The sequence below is a fragment of the Poecilia latipinna genome, unplaced genomic scaffold (genome assembly GCF_001443285.1).
Source record: "Poecilia latipinna isolate Pla-1442-1.1 unplaced genomic scaffold, P_latipinna-1.0 Scaffold25, whole genome shotgun sequence".
Taxonomy (NCBI): Eukaryota; Metazoa; Chordata; class Actinopteri; order Cyprinodontiformes; family Poeciliidae; genus Poecilia; species Poecilia latipinna.
In genome coordinates this window covers 380250-397208 of record NW_015112641.1, presented here as the reverse complement: position 1 = coordinate 397208, position 16959 = coordinate 380250, and the positions used below count along the sequence as shown (strand labels likewise).

General features: G+C 41.1%; 4 protein-coding genes across 4 annotated transcripts; 3 read left to right on the top strand and 1 right to left on the bottom strand.

The window, feature by feature from the left end:
* The first annotated feature begins 1846 nt into the window (after positions 1-1846).
* Positions 1847-2491, top strand: LOC106950913 (histone H2B 1/2-like). The gene has a single exon (XM_015038081.1). The coding sequence runs from the start codon at positions 1867-1869 to the stop codon at positions 2239-2241; it is 375 nt and encodes a 124-aa protein (XP_014893567.1). The 5' UTR covers positions 1847-1866; the 3' UTR covers positions 2242-2491.
* A 4415-nt stretch (positions 2492-6906) lies between these two features.
* On the top strand, positions 6907-7664 carry LOC106950870 (histone H1-like). Its single transcript, XM_015038013.1, has one exon. It carries the CDS (start codon positions 6929-6931, stop codon positions 7529-7531), a length of 603 nt encoding a protein of 200 aa, XP_014893499.1. The 5' UTR covers positions 6907-6928; the 3' UTR covers positions 7532-7664.
* Positions 7665-7964: 300 nt separating this feature from the next.
* On the top strand, positions 7965-9279 carry LOC106950896 (histone H3). The gene has a single exon (XM_015038062.1). It carries the CDS (start codon positions 8183-8185, stop codon positions 8591-8593), a length of 411 nt encoding a protein of 136 aa, XP_014893548.1. The 5' UTR covers positions 7965-8182; the 3' UTR covers positions 8594-9279.
* LOC106950811 (arachidonate 15-lipoxygenase B-like) lies at positions 9137-15776 on the bottom strand. Its single transcript, XM_015037909.1, has 15 exons — positions 15704-15776; positions 15438-15605; positions 15023-15227; positions 14840-14921; positions 14505-14627; positions 14322-14425; positions 13931-14097; positions 13711-13851; positions 13057-13260; positions 12893-12979; positions 12647-12816; positions 11774-11895; positions 11597-11697; positions 10261-10431; positions 9137-9697 (listed from the first exon to the last, which is right to left on the bottom strand). Exons 2-15 carry the CDS (start codon positions 15579-15581, stop codon positions 9518-9520), a joined length of 2001 nt encoding a protein of 666 aa, XP_014893395.1. The 5' UTR covers positions 15582-15605; positions 15704-15776; the 3' UTR covers positions 9137-9517.
* Positions 15777-16959: the final 1183 nt, after the last annotated feature.

Here is a 16959-nt window from a genome sequence, read left to right as displayed (position 1 = left end):
CGCCAAACCCTTCAGGACTTTCACAGGCTCAGTCCAAAAGTAAGAGCGCTGCTGATTCTGTGTAGAAGCTGCTGTACTGTAGCAACAAAATATTTCTGAATGGTTTGTGTCTTGATAGTTTATTTTAAATACATGTTTTAAGGTATTTATTCCTTGTTTAAGTGTCTTTTGTCAGCAAAACGTCTGTGAAGAGGAGTTCTTTCAAATGGGCCTGTGTTTTTATGGGTGTGGTGTGTTTGCTCCTACTGGCTGGAAACATCTACCTCGCAGTCCAAAGTAATTATTTTTAAATAAAGGAAAAAAATATCCAAATTTGTATATTTACTGTGTGATGGGACATGCTGTAAGAGTACTTATTTTGTTTTCCTTCGTGTTCCAACAGAGACTCAGGACCAAAGCATCTGGAGAAGCCACAAAATGCAGCTGGAGAAAAATAACTGAGATTACAGGACTGAACAGTTGACCATTATTAACAATAAACTCAAGGAAAAGATAAACACCTTGTCCAGCAAGCCCTCCGGTAAGGATAAAAAAAAAAGAGTAGTATTTCACGTAGTGAATCAAGGAATGAGACACACCTGGGAAGCAATCGACAGGGAAGACAGGACAGGGACAGGACTAAACACAGAAAACTTTGAAAATAACTACACAGAAAACACAGAACACAACACTACAATGATCACATTATATTTCTTATATATATATCTGTCCTTACAATATTTTCATTTGTTTACACTTCTTCCTTTAAATGTTTGATGTAAAACAGTATTAGTGATTCTGAAACACTTCAGTTTTTTTCCATATGTGTGCTGTGTAGCTGCAGAGTTCAACACTCATTACAATAAGTGAAACTTTTTTTTAACAAAAATTCAGAATATGACTAGCAAATAGTAAATATGTTCTCCAGCAACTAGAATTTAGAAGCAGAATCTCAATTTTAACGAAGTTTTTCGTTTGTCTTTGTAGAGTCCTGGTTGAAAAGATGGTCTCTCAAACTGATGGTTCACATTTCTTTACAAACATCTACAAACATACAAATAAAATACCATTAATAACTCTTAGTGGTTTTAACCTTTTCCCTTCACCTATAAACCTGACTTTATGTAATAACATTAAATTTACAATACATGTATTTAATTAACTATAACATTTCTATATTACAAATGAACTAAAACGTATTCCAACTGTTTCAACTGTTCGACAGTTTATCAAATATTAACACTATTTCATGTCGAAACATAAACATTACGCTCAATAAATACAATGCTCTTGTCAAAACACTCATCTTGTTCCCTCATCAACCAAGCGCTAACTAATTAATTGTTTAGACCTTAGTTGGACTATTCTGTAGTTACCTCCCTTTAACTGTGACTCGTACGCTCTCTTACTCTCTGCACTATGTCCAAAACAGTTAATTGTCAGTTATTGTCAGAAGTTTGTGTAGATCACTTAGCAACCTTGTCCCTTTAAAAACCCTTCCAAATTAAAAGCATCGGTCAAAAGGTTAAAAATTAACTATTGTTTAAATGAGGAAACAAAAAAATACTAATAAAGTAATTTACAGTCTTACTATGAAATCCTGTGTTTAGCTTGTCTTAAAGGAAACAGTGTTGTGATTTTTCAGCTTCATCAGTACATATGTTGCAATAATTCAGTTTCACCTCCTAATCCGAGTTTTAACATGTTCTGTGAACACTGAATTTGCGCGCGCGGGGATTTTCAAACCACTGATGCGCTGCCTCTCATTGGAAGCCCGCTGAACGGCTCAGCCAATCACAGTAAAGGGACGACACAGCTAAATTTACATGTATTGTGTATAAGAGCAGTCTCCCGAGTATACCGCTTTACTTGTCATTTTGGGAGAAGATGCCTGAACCCGCGAAGTCTGCGCCCAAGAAGGGCTCCAAGAAAGCCGTGACCAAGACGGCCGGCAAGGGAGGCAAGAAGAGGCGAAGGACCAGGAAGGAGAGCTACGCCATCTACGTGTACAAGGTGCTGAAGCAGGTCCATCCTGACACCGGGATCTCCTCCAAGGCCATGAGCATCATGAACTCGTTCGTCAACGACATCTTCGAGCGCATCGCCTCCGAGGCCTCTCGTCTGGCTCAGTACAACAAGCGCTCCACCATCACCTCCAGGGAGATCCAGACCGCTGTGCGGCTCCTGCTGCCCGGCGAGCTGGCCAAGCACGCCGTGTCTGAGGGCACTAAGGCGGTCACAAAGTACACCAGCTCCAAGTAAACTGTCCGCTGCGGAAGTTACTCAACCCAAAGGCTCTTTTAAGAGCCACCAACTGTGTCTGAAGAACGCTGATCCTGACACTTTAATCTGTTATGTTGAAGACTGCGCTTGCGATAAAGTCGATATTTTATAAAAGTTGATGTACTGAAAATAAAACTGAACTTAAACTTTCTATATTTTGAAGGGTAAGCGGTAAACATTGAGTTTTTGCAGTGATGCAGCTGATAAATCTGGATGTCTAGTGTTAAAATGAAAATTATGATTTTGCACTTCAGTTTTAATTAAACTTGCGTAACATCCTGCTTTCATAGCTTGCTGTTGCTGCTTATGTTCAACTTAAACTCAAGGGTCAGGCCAAAAACTTGGCACAAAGTCGCCAAGGGTGAAGGGAAAAAACGCATTAGATTGCGCTTGTTGGAGCGTTTATAAGGTTTCGACGTTTTATCCACAGGTAAAGTCTGTTCATGTTTCACTTTTTAGTTGAGATTTTTTTTTTTTTTCCCCTCAGGACCGCCCTGTGAAGTTCCTTCCCACGTCCGTGAGTACCAGTGCTGTTAATCACACCGTATCAAGTTTTTATTCTAATCATTTTTAACTAGAGCATGTAAATAGTTTAGAGCCTTAATCTGAGTATTTCTGCTCCAGAGGCCTGGACGCAGTGGTTTGATAGAGATGATCCTTCTGGAACTGGAGACTGGGAGACCATCGTGGATCTTCGCAGGGAGAATCCGGGGAAGATCTGCCGCGACCCAGTAGACATCGAGGCTGTTACTCTCTCTGGGCTCGATGCGAGTCAGACCGGGGAAAATATTTATCTGTAAGCATGGTTACAAAGTTAATCACAAAACCTGAAATTTATTCATTTATTTGGCAGGAACGATGAGTTAGCCAAAACTAGCTAATTCTGAAAATGCATCGAATTAGCTAAAAGGCTAAAAGACTATCGGTAAATTGAATTGCTAAAAGCAAACGATGATTTTACTCCCAGATTTGTGTGTGGATGATGCGTGTACATGTTAGTAAAAGCTGGGCCATCTGAGTTTTGGTCTGAGTCTAGTGTTTTTATCCTCTGACGTTTCTCACTGTGCTTGTGCCGAAGTGGCAAACACGTTAGTTCGGTGGGAAACGGTATATCTCAGCACTTATAATATCCTAAAATTATTTATAGGCATATTGTGCATTTTTGAGTGGTACGGGAGGCTAAGTGGTCTGAAAAAGGACCACTGGGTGGCGGAATGGTTCGCTGGCCGGAGAAATAGCCAGGCAAACACGGGAGCAAGACGGAGCAAAACTTAAATGGCCCACTTTTTACTAGCATGTAAACGTATCATCTCCACATAAAATCTGGGAGCTTCCCCAAAGCTTGAAATGAGTCTCAAATACTCGTGCACTTGTAACTCGATCTGTGCGTAAATGCAGTTTTGTGTGTGTGTGTACTTTTTCAACATTTAAGGGCACAGGAGAAGGTTTGTTTTATTTTTAAGGTTTACAAATCCAGTATTGCACGCACAGATATTTTGGGATCATTTTCACTCCATACAAGTACATGATGGATGAATACATACAAACAGGAAGTACAAACCTGGGGAAACTAAAACGATTATAAAATGTACAAGAAATCATTCAAACTAATTTAATCCTTTTTCTAGATGTCAAAACAAACTTTTGGTTACATGGTGGGATTAGGAGAATGTATTACTCAAAATGTTGACAAATTTTAGCAGAATGTTTGTTGAGTCCTGTAGTACTACGTGTTTCAGTTTATTTTTGTGACTTCCTGGAATACATTTGGTAGTTTAGTTAGTTCAACATAGTTCTGTGTTTTCTCCATCTGCAGAAAATGTCTCACTATATTTCAATGGAAACACAAATGCTTTAAAATGACATACGTTTTTAAAATTGTGTAAAAGCACTAATTCATGTTTGAGCATTTTCTTTCCCTTTTCAGAAATGATCTGGAAAACGGCTTTGTCTGCAGAAACCAAGATCAACCGGACTTGGGAGTGCTCTGATTATAAAGTTCGCCTCAGCTGCGCACCTGATTCCTGTGAAAATGGTGCAAATTTCAACAAAAAATATTACAGCACCCGATTAAGAATTGATTAAATTATTTGAATTTCTACCTTGGCAGTGCAGCCGTTTAACTCCGTTCTCCTGCAGTGTGCTGGACCAAGTGGTACAACCGAGACGATCCCAGTGGATCTGGGGACTGGGAGCACCTGAGCGCCCTGATCTCAGAAAACCCTGGAGGAGACCTTTGTGCTGAACCGGTGTACATCGAGGCCGCTACTTTCGACGGCGAGATCCCAGCCATCAGAACAGGAGAGAGCTTCTACTCGTAAGTCGTCCTACAGCAGGACTTTCCAAACCTTTCCATGCCATGTTCCTGCTGGCAGGCTACAAAATGTGTAAAATGTTTTTTATTTACCATTTAATAATTTAATGCATTCATTTAGCATGAATGTTGCCCCATATATTCTGATTTTAGTTCTTTGGGGATTTTTGCAGCAATGTTCTCCACAGCTGGACTGCTGGACGTTCCTTCAGTCTTTTTTCTTGACTGAAATTTTTCTGTTTTGCTCTTACTTTGAAAAAATAACATTTCAATAAGTTACTTTAGAATAAAATCTAAATATTTCTTACCGTCCGACAGTGGCGTAATTCATTTGTAACGGCAGCATAAAGCTATGTAGGAGTTTAAAATATATAAATGTACAATTTTTAATAATACACAGTTAAAAATTATAATAGAAAGGTTTTGTGCAGTTATAATAGAAATAGCACTTCAAGAGATATGAAACTTAGTAGGAAGATTTTTTTAAAATCTTAATTATTTTAACTTTTATAAATTATGATTGAAAATCAGATTATATTTTGATTTAAAAAATGCATTATCAAAAACTAACGTTTTCATATTTGTATTTCTTTTCTTCGTCTTTTCTCCAACTTTCTTTTCCTCTCTACCGCCCTCTGGTGGCTCTTATTTTGAAAAATTGTGTCCTAAAACAAGTCAGATTAAAAAGACCACACAACTCATTCCCTTTTACCTTCCTATCTATGAAAGCCAAGATTACACTCATTTTTGGCACAAATTTGAAATTTTAGGGAAATATTTCGCTGAACTTCAATGGGGACAAAGCATGAATAAGTTTACTATCACAGGATTTTATTGGCTAAACTGCTTTTTGCAATAACTTGTGCTAACTCGGCATCATCTGTTCACTTTCAGCTACAGTCCCACCAAGGGGTTTGTTTGCCGCAATAGCGACCAGAACACTGGAACCTGCAGGAACTACAAAGTTCGCTTTGGATGCTTCTGCCGGATCCGGATGGTACGCAAACGACAAGCTCCCTGAATCGGCAAATAAAACTCCACTTCTGATCATGACCAGATTTTCCTTTAATCATGTAATTACTAAAGTAAGCTTTTTCTGTGACATGCTTTGGGATTTGTTGGTGATTCTTTAATAAAATTTGCAGTGGTGGGAATATGTGCTTTTATTCCTCTCAGAAGGAATTATGGAATATAATCAAGGTGCTGTATGACTTCAAAACTCAATGAAAAACAAATGTAATGGAAATTGACTGTTCAATTGTATGTTTAAGATTTATAAGTTGCTTTGAGGGAAAAAAAAACTTTACTTTGCAATAAAATGTTTATTTGCTATCAATTTTACTTGAAGTTATTATCATTGGAGATTTTCTTTTCCATAGTTCAATCCCTGGTCCTCAGGACTTGATATCCTTCATGCTTTAGATCTGTCCCTAAAAATAGGTCATCTAGTTTAAATTATGTGTGAGAGCGTTGATAGTTGCCATGATTAAACTGTCAATATTTAAACACTCGTTTTTTTTCTCAGGATATAATAGAAAATGTGGCAATAAGTAGCTTAGTTTTAAAAATGATTAAAATGGAGAATTCAGAAGCAAAACAATTGAAGGCATATGTTTAAGTCACATTTTATTCAGGCACACAAAGGAAGCCAGAAACGCATAACAGTCTTTCAAACTAACTTTGTAAAGCCCAGCGCAGACTGAGAAAGTGTAGAAAATACTTTATTCAGACACCAACATTCAGTTCGAGCGCAGTTATAATCTTAGAAGTGACTTTTTATTAATTTCAGGAGTTGAGAGCAGAAAATCTGACTTTGATTAGCGCTGCTAGGAAGTCTGGCAACAACATGAGACGCCATCATCAGTGTGTTTGCTGATGCTACAATATCTTCATTTTAGGACGAAAAGGGTCTCCGCGGCTGGTTGTTTTTATTCTCAGGCTTTACACTAACGTGTTAGGAAGCGATCAGACAGTATTTGATAAGGATGATAGGATCTGACGAGGAGAAAGGACGGAAAACACAGCGATTATCAGCGTGTTCTGCCGTGAATCGGTGCAGTTTTCAGGCTCCGGTAACAAAGAGCAGAAAGCTTCAGAGATTTCCAGAAGCTGAACACGAAGAGAAACTAGTCCGCTACGGATCCGCTACACTGTCGGCCCGCAGCGCTGATCCAACACAGAGATTTCAGCTGTTTTAGGTCGCCGAGAAAACACAAAGAGAAGCCGTCCATGTTGCTGCGAGGAGCCCCGGACACGGTTGAGTCTCCACGGTTCTCATGGTGTGTTTAAGTGCCGCGCGCTGCTCCGGGTTTCTCATTTCCACTCTGACTGTTGTTGAGTCGCCAGCAGAAGATGGCAGAAGTCGCTCCAGCTCCACCGCCCGTCGCTGCTCCGGCCAAAGCGGCCAAGAAGAAGGCCTCCAAGCCCAAGAAGAGCGGCCCCAGCGTCGGCGAGCTGATCGTGAAAACCGTGGCCGCTTCCAAGGAGCGAGGCGGCGTGTCGGCGGCCGCCCTCAAGAAGGCTCTGGCCGCCGGAGGATACGATGTGGACAAAAACAAAGCCCGAGTCAGGACCGCCATTAAGAGCCTGCTCACCAAGGGAACCCTGGTCCACACCAAGGGAACCGGGGCCTCCGGCTCCTTCAAGATGGGCAGCAAGGCCGAGACCAAGGCGAAGAAGCCCGCTGCTAAAGCTAAGAAGCCCGCGGCGGCGAAGAAACCCGCAGCGGCGGCGGCCAAGAAGCCCAAGAAAGTAGCAGCCAAGAAGCCTGCTGCTGCTGCTGCCAAGAAGTCTCCTAAGAAGGCCAAGAAGCCAGCAGCCATCAAGAAGGCAGCGAAGAGCCCTAAGAAGGCGGTCAAGAAGGCCACTAAGAGCCCTGCGAAGGCAGCAGCCAAGAAAGCTCCAGCGAAGAAGACCGCTAAGCCCAAAGTCAAGAAGGCAGCAGCCAAGAAGTGAACTCCATCCCTCACAGACATCCTCTACACAAAGGCTCTTTTAAGAGCCAACACTGCAACGCATAAGAGCTCATTCCGTCACTTATAATCAACATAGAGTATATATTTTCTTCAAATAAAAATGTTTATAGGAACAGGTCTTGAGTATGATCGGGATAAAGACTTGATTACTTGTTTTCCATTTATGCATTGAGTTGAGTAACTTTTAATACTTTATATTTGCTCACATAGCACTTTAAATACAATTATATATTGTAGATATTAATTTTTCAAATATTTATTTCGGATGCTATTTGGTTCTCAAATAAATTACATAATTAAATTATTGCTAATTATTAATTTTTTTTCTGTGTGACTTTTAGTCATTCCTCCTATCAGACCAACCAGAAGAACTTCCTGCACAGCGGGGTATGGACCATAGCCCTAAAATATTGATGGGAGGTTCACGGACTTTTTTCCACAGGAGCTTCCTCCAATAAGCAGCCACCAAAAAGCCCGGAAGGCCGGTTCTGTAGGCGGAGTTGCATCTGCCCACCAATCAGGAGCTGAAAACTCAAAAAGCGTCTCCGCCTCCCAGTTGCTACTCCATTTTAAAAGCAGCGAGGCTCAGAACTGCTCCATATTTTCTCTGAGTTTAGAGAAAATTTAAAGGATGGCAAGAACCAAGCAGACCGCCAGGAAATCCACCGGAGGCAAAGCCCCCAGGAAGCAGCTGGCCACCAAGGCCGCCCGCAAGAGTGCTCCGGCCACCGGCGGCGTCAAGAAACCCCACCGCTACAGGCCCGGTACCGTGGCTCTCCGGGAGATCCGCCGCTACCAGAAATCCACCGAACTGCTGATCCGCAAGCTGCCCTTCCAGCGGCTGGTCCGGGAGATCGCCCAGGACTTTAAGACCGACCTGCGTTTCCAGAGCTCGGCGGTCATGGCTCTGCAGGAGGCCAGCGAGGCCTACCTGGTGGGGCTCTTTGAGGACACCAACTTGTGCGCCATCCACGCCAAGAGGGTCACCATCATGCCCAAAGACATCCAGCTGGCCCGCCGCATCCGCGGAGAGAGGGCGTAGAGGCCGCAGCAGCTCATGCAAACACAACGGCTTTTTTAAGAGCCAAAACACACACACCTACTGAGCAAAGACCTCTTATTCATTTCTTTCATTAGCTGTGCTCGCCTAAAACCTATTGTGGGTGATTCTTGTCGATGTATTAGCATTTTAGAGGCTGCAACATATTCAGAAAATATATTTGCTAAGCTAAAATATGGTCTTTTCAGACTCCTCAATCTGAAATTATGTTCCTGGGGTTCAGTTCTGCCCTCAGTATGGTACTTTTTTCCTCAGATTCTTCCTACACATTTAAACACTACAGACTGGAACATCAAATCAAACCTATATTTTAGGATGTTCCCAATCTGTTCTTATTCTGTAACCTCATAGTTTAGCTTAACTTGGCAAATATGAATGTTAAGTATATTAATAAAAACTTAATTTAGTTTTGCTAATAAATTGGCCAGCAAAGAATCAGCTGACCAATATCTTCCTTGAATTTAATGAATGCCCAAAGTTGTATAACTTCAAACCCAATAAGGTCCAGACAGACACTGATGAAGCCATTTTAAAATCAGTTTATTATGTAATCAGGTTCAACATGTTATTTCCCTGGAACAAAGAACATCAGAATAATATCTCTAGCCATAAATCAAGCTGTGGTTGAAAAGCTCCCAAACATGAAAGACCATACTACACCTCTAAAATCCATCTAAAAAAAATCAGAATATATGGTTCTGCTTGCTATTTCATTGCAAACAGCTTCAAAGGTCACAATTAATTCCTGATGGTTCTGCGTTCTTACAGAAACATAAGGTTTTTATTACAATCATTTAAGTTTTCTAAGATAACAAGCAGTAGTTTCCCTCCACCAACCCAGAATCACCCTAACTTATTCCATGCTGTCTTGTTCAGGAGGAACCGGAACCGATGAAGGATCCAACCCTAAACGCTCACGCTGTTCTCCACCACCTCCGGGTCCAGGTATGTGTAAGCCAGCTCAAGTGCTTTGTTTCTGGCTTTGATTTGTAGACTCAGCTCATTAAGTTGCTCTTTGAAGACCTTTATGTTTTTCAGGGGAACATCTTCAATAAACCGCTGCTCTGGGTAGTTACCAAGAAACTCCTGTTGACGACAGAGGAACGTTTAATCTGGTTTCCATCGTGGTTTCAGTGACTGTTTGCATACAGATCAGAATAAAAATACATCTGTGATATTTGATGATTATGTTGAGGGTGTTGAATTAATGCACATCATCAGAAAGACTTTCATAGACTGCTCCATGATGACTGAATGGAGCAGAGGTTCTGGTCACAATTATCAAAAAGGAAAAGCCCACTGCTGTATTTCCACCTTTTAATTAAAAATCTCACATGGAGGGTAATATTTCTGCCAAAGTCCACCTGGGTGCGTCTTAGCCAAAGTGTGTACCAAGGGCGCAAATGGGGTGGGGCTAAAGACCACGCACTCAAACCCTTCAACAAAAACGTGCATTTGAAGGGCTCAAGGGCGGAACAAGGGTGGAAGTATGAGCATTGGGGCCGGACCATAGTCACTCTCAGAATCTGATGGGGTTAATGTCAAAGTTATTGCCACCTGCCGGGATCACACAGTGATTGTGACCAGAACCACCCGGTGGAGATCAGATCTTAGTTAGGAGACATGTTAACAGAACCAGGGCTACTTACAGAGTCAGTGGACTCCTTGCTGAGCAGCCAAACTGCGGCCATCGACTGCACGGTAATATCCGAAGAAGGCAGTGTGTCCAGTAGAGTTTTCTCTGTAGCTTCTCCCTTTTTGGAAGGCGGTGGCCGTTCCAGGGTCGCTGGGCAGTTGGGCATCCAGCCAATGAAGTCATACTGCAGGAACCAAACCCAACAGACACCAATCAGTTCCAGCTGCAAGATCCTCTGTCTGACTTGATGAGTCTTGACTTTTCAGACTCATCAAGTCTGAAAAGTCTTGATGTGGGTTAGATTCAATGGCCAGATGATTAAATGTACCCATCCAAGCAACAAGTGTTGTGACTTATTTACGTTCACTTAGTGTTAAGTACATGATTAGTGACTTATTTACAATTATAAGCTAAGCTAAATTTACATGATTATTATTACTATTCACTGAATTTAACATGATGATACATAATTACAAAAAGGTGAAGTGAAACATATTTACATTCAAAGTGATTTTGGAGAGAGGAAGTCTTTTATTTTGAAAAGCACTTAACAGGATCTAGTTTTGTCTTTTGTCACTTTCTTGCCTTCTGTTGATTTCGGTTGCTAGGTTACGAATAGCCTTCTCAGCTGTCACCGTTGTTTGTGCAACAAAATCTGAACCAAAAATGTTCAGCAGAGACATATGAGCCTCTGTTATGATTGAAGAAGCTTTCACTACGTAATAACAAGGTTTCATAAAAATGTTGCTACTGGCTGAAGTATACTGTTCTGGTACTGAAACCACTTAATTATCTGCTGCCAGTCACCACATAAAAAAAACGGTTATAGAGAGCCTGGATGCAGCTAATGAAATAATGAGCAAACACTTAGTTCTTCACTAAACGCATTTTACGTCCAGTAATATTGCAACAATGACAAATCTAAGTTGTACTGCCAATCCCCTGTTGTTCTAAACTCCATCATAAACTAAAATGCTCGAAATGATAGGTCCACTGCTGCTGCTAGCTGAGCTCAACATGGCAGCTTTCACTGCTTAAGAAACGAAAACAGATGCTAACGGTTAACATAATGCATATCTGAGACCAGGTTACTATGGTAACAGCTACCAAGAGGAATCCCAAACCGTCCCTGTGAATCTCCACTTCGATGATCAGTCAGAAACTTCCTGAACAAGCTAACGTAAACTTCCCCTGCAAGACAGAGACATCTCTTTGCTTCACACGCTGATCTTTGTTTTTAAAATAGGACTGCCTCTCAGCTTCTAGCTGGAGCCCCAAAGTGTGCAGAGACCTGAACATTGATGTGATCGACGCTCTGCAACAGAACTTCAGTAGTTTGAGAAACTTACCTGTCCGGCGTTCACAGCCGAGTGCTGTGCTGAGCAGGTGAAGATCACCATGGTGACAAACTTCACCAACTCGCCTACGGTGTCGAATCTCTTTGGAATACCTGAAAATTAGTTAAAGTGATGTTCAGTATTGATAGAAAGTTGACTTTTCAAGCCAGGATGAAAACATTTACCCACCTGTGTTTTTCTCAGAAAGGAACCCATATGAATATATATCACCGATCCACTTCTGCAGAGCCTGGTCTTCCTGGACCATCTGATCGCTCTGGTAGTAATACTGGAGGGTTCCCTTCACAAAGCTGTAGGAACATTCAGGATTCATTCCTGCTGCAGCTTACAGTCAGCACATCAGCCCAAAGTCAGACTGATGTTTTATAAAAGAAAGAAACGTTTTCCAAAATACTTTTCAAAATTTTTATACAACTTTTTATAATTTTTTTTGTGCAAAAATTTTCAACAGTTGCTTATATTCTAACTTCTAAGAAGAAATGAAAAGGGTACAACATTTTGTATTCATAGTAAACCCAAGGGTTATGGCAGCTTCACATATTTATAATTTTTTAAAGTGGCTGCCTGCTTTGAGGTTGAATTATAGGTGCAGTTTTCTCCAAAAATAAGCTTCAATAAATCACAGAGGGACTTTATAAATACACTGTAAAACATGTGACGGTGGTTTAACTTGAAAATGAAAATCCACCTGCTGCCTTGAAAATACAATTTAAGTCCACAAGGAAGTTGTTTTGGTTTTCACTCAGAAACTAAAGTTCATGAAGGTGATTTAACATTGTTTCATAAGTTCATTGATCTTGAATTGAGTTTTAACTTAATGCTGCAATTTAAACCAAATAATTATTTCACAATATGCAAGACAAAAAAACTGTCCTCACCTGGTTAAAGAGCCACATTTCTCCATTATTTTATTCACAATATCAAGTTAAAATAACTACTTATTTTACTCTAGAATTTAAATTCTTGTTTCAACAACTAGATCAGAACTTCCAGATAAATCTTTTTTTTTTTAACTCAGGATTAAAATCAAACAGTCTGTACCTGTGGATGACGTCCCACAGCTTCAGACCATCGTCTCTGTAGAAGAAGTTGGGCACATCCTCCAGCCCACGGTCAGAGATGTCGTCTGGTAAACAGAGGGATCTGTAGGTCATGGAGGAGAGCGCCTTCCGCAGAATGGTGAACATACCTTCACCACCAGAAGATGCAAACTAGAGGGGAGATGGTGTCTGTAACTTGGTGATGTAGGTGTGGACATAGTTCCTGACTCTGATTTTTCTTACTTACCTTGGTGAAAATACCATTATCAGATATGAGAAGTTGCCGTGCGAGGCAGTTGATCATCAGCGTGTAGCGAGTGTGAGGCATGAGAAGCTGGAAAAGGTCATTTATTAGCAACACCACCAGAGTTACCTTTGTGTGAAAACATTCCAACTAATGATCAACAATACCTTGTAGAGAGGATGCATCATGGGTATTTGGCGCAGCAGAGCCACTGTGAACACCTCAGCCAGTAGGTGGGTGCGTAGCAGGTGAGAACTGAGTTCATGCATGTTAAAATCTGCATTTTTCACAAACGTCTTTGCCAACAACCAGTCCCACTCTGAGTCAGTGGGGAAGAATACGGGGTTGTCCTCTGCTGGAATCTGTTTCAGCTGCAGGATGAGCACAGAAAATGATCTACAATCATTCTGGTCCCCTTGATGACCCAAACTGATCTATGCTAATGAACCAGTACAAAATGTAAAACTGATCTGTGGCAGATACAGGTAGCAATGCATGTACACCTTAAGTCCAGACAAATGAGTTTTATCATACAAACTGTCATTGATGCAAACTTAAGATAGAACTTCAGTTATCAGATTTACAGCAGTTCCCTCATCTATATACTAATGATGTATGACTTAAACTTTTTGTATATATTGCAGCAGAATCTCTCACTGAAACTTCTAAGAAATTAATGTAGCTGGACTTGTACTTTACTTTTTTGAGGATATCAGGGAGTCTTGAAAATGTTAAGCAAAGTTCCCTGACTTAGTGCTATGCTGCTAGCACGAGGGCTATCTAATCTATCACCAGCAACTAAGTTTGGACGGATACCTCACCTGAATTGCAATCGGCATCAGTTTGTCATCAGTTTTGTGCAGCAAAACAAGAGGAGCCGCCAGGTACTGCTGCTTCCCATCTATGATGTTTGCCTTCACTCCATCCAACATCTTGTAGTCACACAAGAAGATGTTGCCTTTCTGTTTGTAAATTTCAGCAGAAGGTTAGTTACCAGGAGGCTTAACAGTCTAAAAACATGACTCACCATCAGATAACCACCTTCATCTCATCTGTCAGACTCTGCTTCCCATCCTTGAAGACCATCTCATCAGTCACCTGAAAGTTCTCAGGCAGAGTTACACAGCGCTGGATCATCATCGGGTTTACTCCGTTCAGAAACTGGTAGCCGAAGAAGGAGTCCTCTTTCCAATTCTGATAGACATATTCTAAGAAAGATTTCATGTTTTAGCAAAGACCGTTCGCTGCTGTCTAAATCTGACCAAACAGCAAAGACCCTTGGGTCAAAGTACAGAATACAGTTCCTGAACCTGGAATCAGCCTAATGATTACTATGGGATCAATGGGGTGATGCCAAGGGGTCAGTAGATAGTAATTGTGAAGGTTGAAGTGTCTACCAGAACCAGAAACATGCTTATTGATGACGCAGTACCAGATATTTCAGTGCGATGGCAGCAATGCAGACGTCGTATGTCTTCAATATTAGTCCACTTCATCTTGTGGTCAACCCATTCTGTCAGCTTTAGCTCAACAAGCCTAAACAATGGAAATAATCATTAAGTTCAACATTAAAACCCATTTCAGAAGGAAGTAAAACCAGGGAGGGAAATCTTACGCTTTTTCTTTAGTGAAAAACATCTCTATTTCCTTCGTGTAGGAGAAACTCGCATCAAGGGGCAGTGAACTATAGGACTCTGCTTTAATGCTGTATGGTAATCCATCTTTAGGATGATCCCAGCTAAGGCAAACAGAAAAGAGACAACTGGTTTTAGCAAAGGAGAAATCGACATCATGTTTTCAGGATAACTGAACATTGACGATATTCAGTAATAGAGCTACGTTTATAGAAATGTTTCCCCTTTCAGAGGGTTTATTAACCCTTTCAGATGGTGCAGGCTGGGTAAGCAGGTATAAAGAATGGACAGGATTAAAGGGTTGGATGGTTCTTACCTATAGAGGGCCCGCTGTTCTTCGAGATCTTTTGTCCAACATAATTGGGTGATGTTTTCTTCTTCTTGACTGAGAAACTTTGCTAAAGAATGAAAAGTGTTATTCAATAAAATTTGTTGGAGATTTTTCTTCCTCACAGTGTCAGTGTATTCTTTCTCTGCAAGGTGCTCAACGTGAACCAACCTGATCCTTCCTGGAAATAGTGATCCTTGCAGTCAGTGATCCATCTGTAGATCGGGAACTGGTAGATGTCTCCCATTGGTGATTCCACCACCACCTTAGCAACAAACCACGAGCCGTTTGGGAACACCAGATGGTGTTCCTTCTGCACAATGATTGCTAAAAGCTCACCAAGTGGTGTGGTGCATTCCACCTTATGAGTGAATGGCTGAAAAAACAAGGAAAACATCTCAAATGAATTCCCTGAGATTCAACTAAATTATCCCAGTGGTTGAGGAGAAACCTCAGTGGAGTGAACCAAACTTATAAAAGAGCCTGCTTTGGCTGAGCATATCGGAAAGTGGTCAGAGTTTAAATAATTCAAAGCAAAATTAAATGTGCAGAGTTTGAAGATGAGGAGAAAGAGTTTCATCCTTACATTCAGTTTAAAGGATGGGATCCATGTAGTGAGCTTCGTGGGGTTACTCTCACCATCTGTCCCCACCAATGTGATGCAGAAATCATGGAAAGTGCTGAAATGAGCAAGATCTCCAGTGTAGACGGTTACTTTATAGCTCACCATGTTTTCCTAGAGAACAGATAAAACCTGAAAGAGGAACAACCAAGAAGCAACATTAATCTCAGGAGAAATCACGTCTTGCATCAATACAAACCTGTTTGTTCAACCAGATAATTCTTACTTACTTCAACTTGACCAAGATGATCTTCTGAAGACCTGCTTGAGCTGATATAAGACCAGGTGGCGGATCAGCCTTTTTATACTCTCAGTTAATGTGGGGGTGGTCTGGTTGCAACAGTCCTATTGGACATAGCTACTAATAAACACTTCAACTGAAATACCTAAGAAATGTTCCCATAACACCCACTCAACTGAAATTTCATTCTTCAGAACATTTGCTCAACAGAAGCTGGTTTGACTGGATCACTCCTTCCTCAGCATACAGCTTGGATGAGGCTATGCGGGTGGGAACACGGAAAACAGGTCAAAGTCCAGTAAAGTCGGTCCTCTTATGTGAGAGCAGGAACTTTTGAGTTACTAAAAACATAACTCGGAGTTAAACTGCTTCCTGCTCATTAAGCAAAGATTTTATGAAATACAGAAATTAGTTTAAGAGAAATGTTCCGTAATGGCTCTATGGCCAAGTTCAGGCAGACCAGCATGGAATCCTTCTACGCACAGTATGTGTTTATATCTTCACAAGGCTTTTGCACAGACTTCTGTTCATTTTTAATTATTTTCTATTGACCCTTTATACACGTGACGTCACTCTCTTCGAAACTCTGCCCGCTGCGCCAAAACGGACGTCAAAACTATCAATGCGCTGCCTTAAAGCCTGGCAAAAACAAACAAACAAAAAAAACCGCACGTCTGGTAGCCCCATATCGCAATTTAGTTGATTTCTAAGTAAAAATGGTCACAGGGCGCTGCGCGGTCGGCTGCACAAACAGACAGGGGTGAAAAACAAACTTGTCATTTTATTTCAGCGAGGAAAGACGCAGCGGCGATGGAAAGCAGCCATAATCATAATGACTGGCAGCGTAACCGGGGATTTGCAGCGGACTTTTTTTGTTTTACAAGGTAAGAATATTAACGTACACATACTTTATAAGTATGTATGCTGAGAAAAATATCAAATATCGCTTTAAGGAGAAGGTACCATCAGTAACCATGGAAACAGTGCTCCACCGTCATGTAGCCTAGCATGTACGAAAAAAAAAAACTGGATAGCGTCTCGCCTTCTGTACGCTTTTAAGGCTGCTTCGGTGTTTATGACATAGTAATATAAATAATTTGATGTGAATTCAGTCAAAGTCGGTAATTTGATCAACACGTCAGGAAGGAGGAAGTAGCTTGCTGTTTCACGCTTCTGTAAATACCTCCATTTATCACTTCCGACGTCCGTCATGGCGCTTTGAATTAATGACGTAGGGCCAATTTT

What these genes read in the sequence shown, in the direction of transcription:
- LOC106950913 (XM_015038081.1), top strand. Translation starts at nt 1,867, where the DNA reads ATGCCTGAACCCGCGAAGTCTGCGCCCAAGAAGGGCTCCAAGAAAGCC.
- LOC106950870 (XM_015038013.1), top strand. Translation starts at nt 6,929, where the DNA reads ATGGCAGAAGTCGCTCCAGCTCCACCGCCCGTCGCTGCTCCGGCCAAA.
- LOC106950896 (XM_015038062.1), top strand. Translation starts at nt 8,183, where the DNA reads ATGGCAAGAACCAAGCAGACCGCCAGGAAATCCACCGGAGGCAAAGCC.
- LOC106950811 (XM_015037909.1), bottom strand. Translation starts at nt 15,581, where the DNA reads ATGGTGAGCTATAAAGTAACCGTCTACACTGGAGATCTTGCTCATTTC. An exon ending in ATAATGGTATTTTCACCAAG is followed by an intron (nt 12,817 to 12,892) that starts GTAAGTAAGAAA and finishes TCTCCCCTCTAG; the next exon opens with TTTGCATCTTCTGGTGGTGA. An exon ending in GCAAGGAGTCCACTGACTCT is followed by an intron (nt 9,698 to 10,260) that starts GTAAGTAGCCCT and finishes TGTCGTCAACAG; the next exon opens with GAGTTTCTTGGTAACTACCC.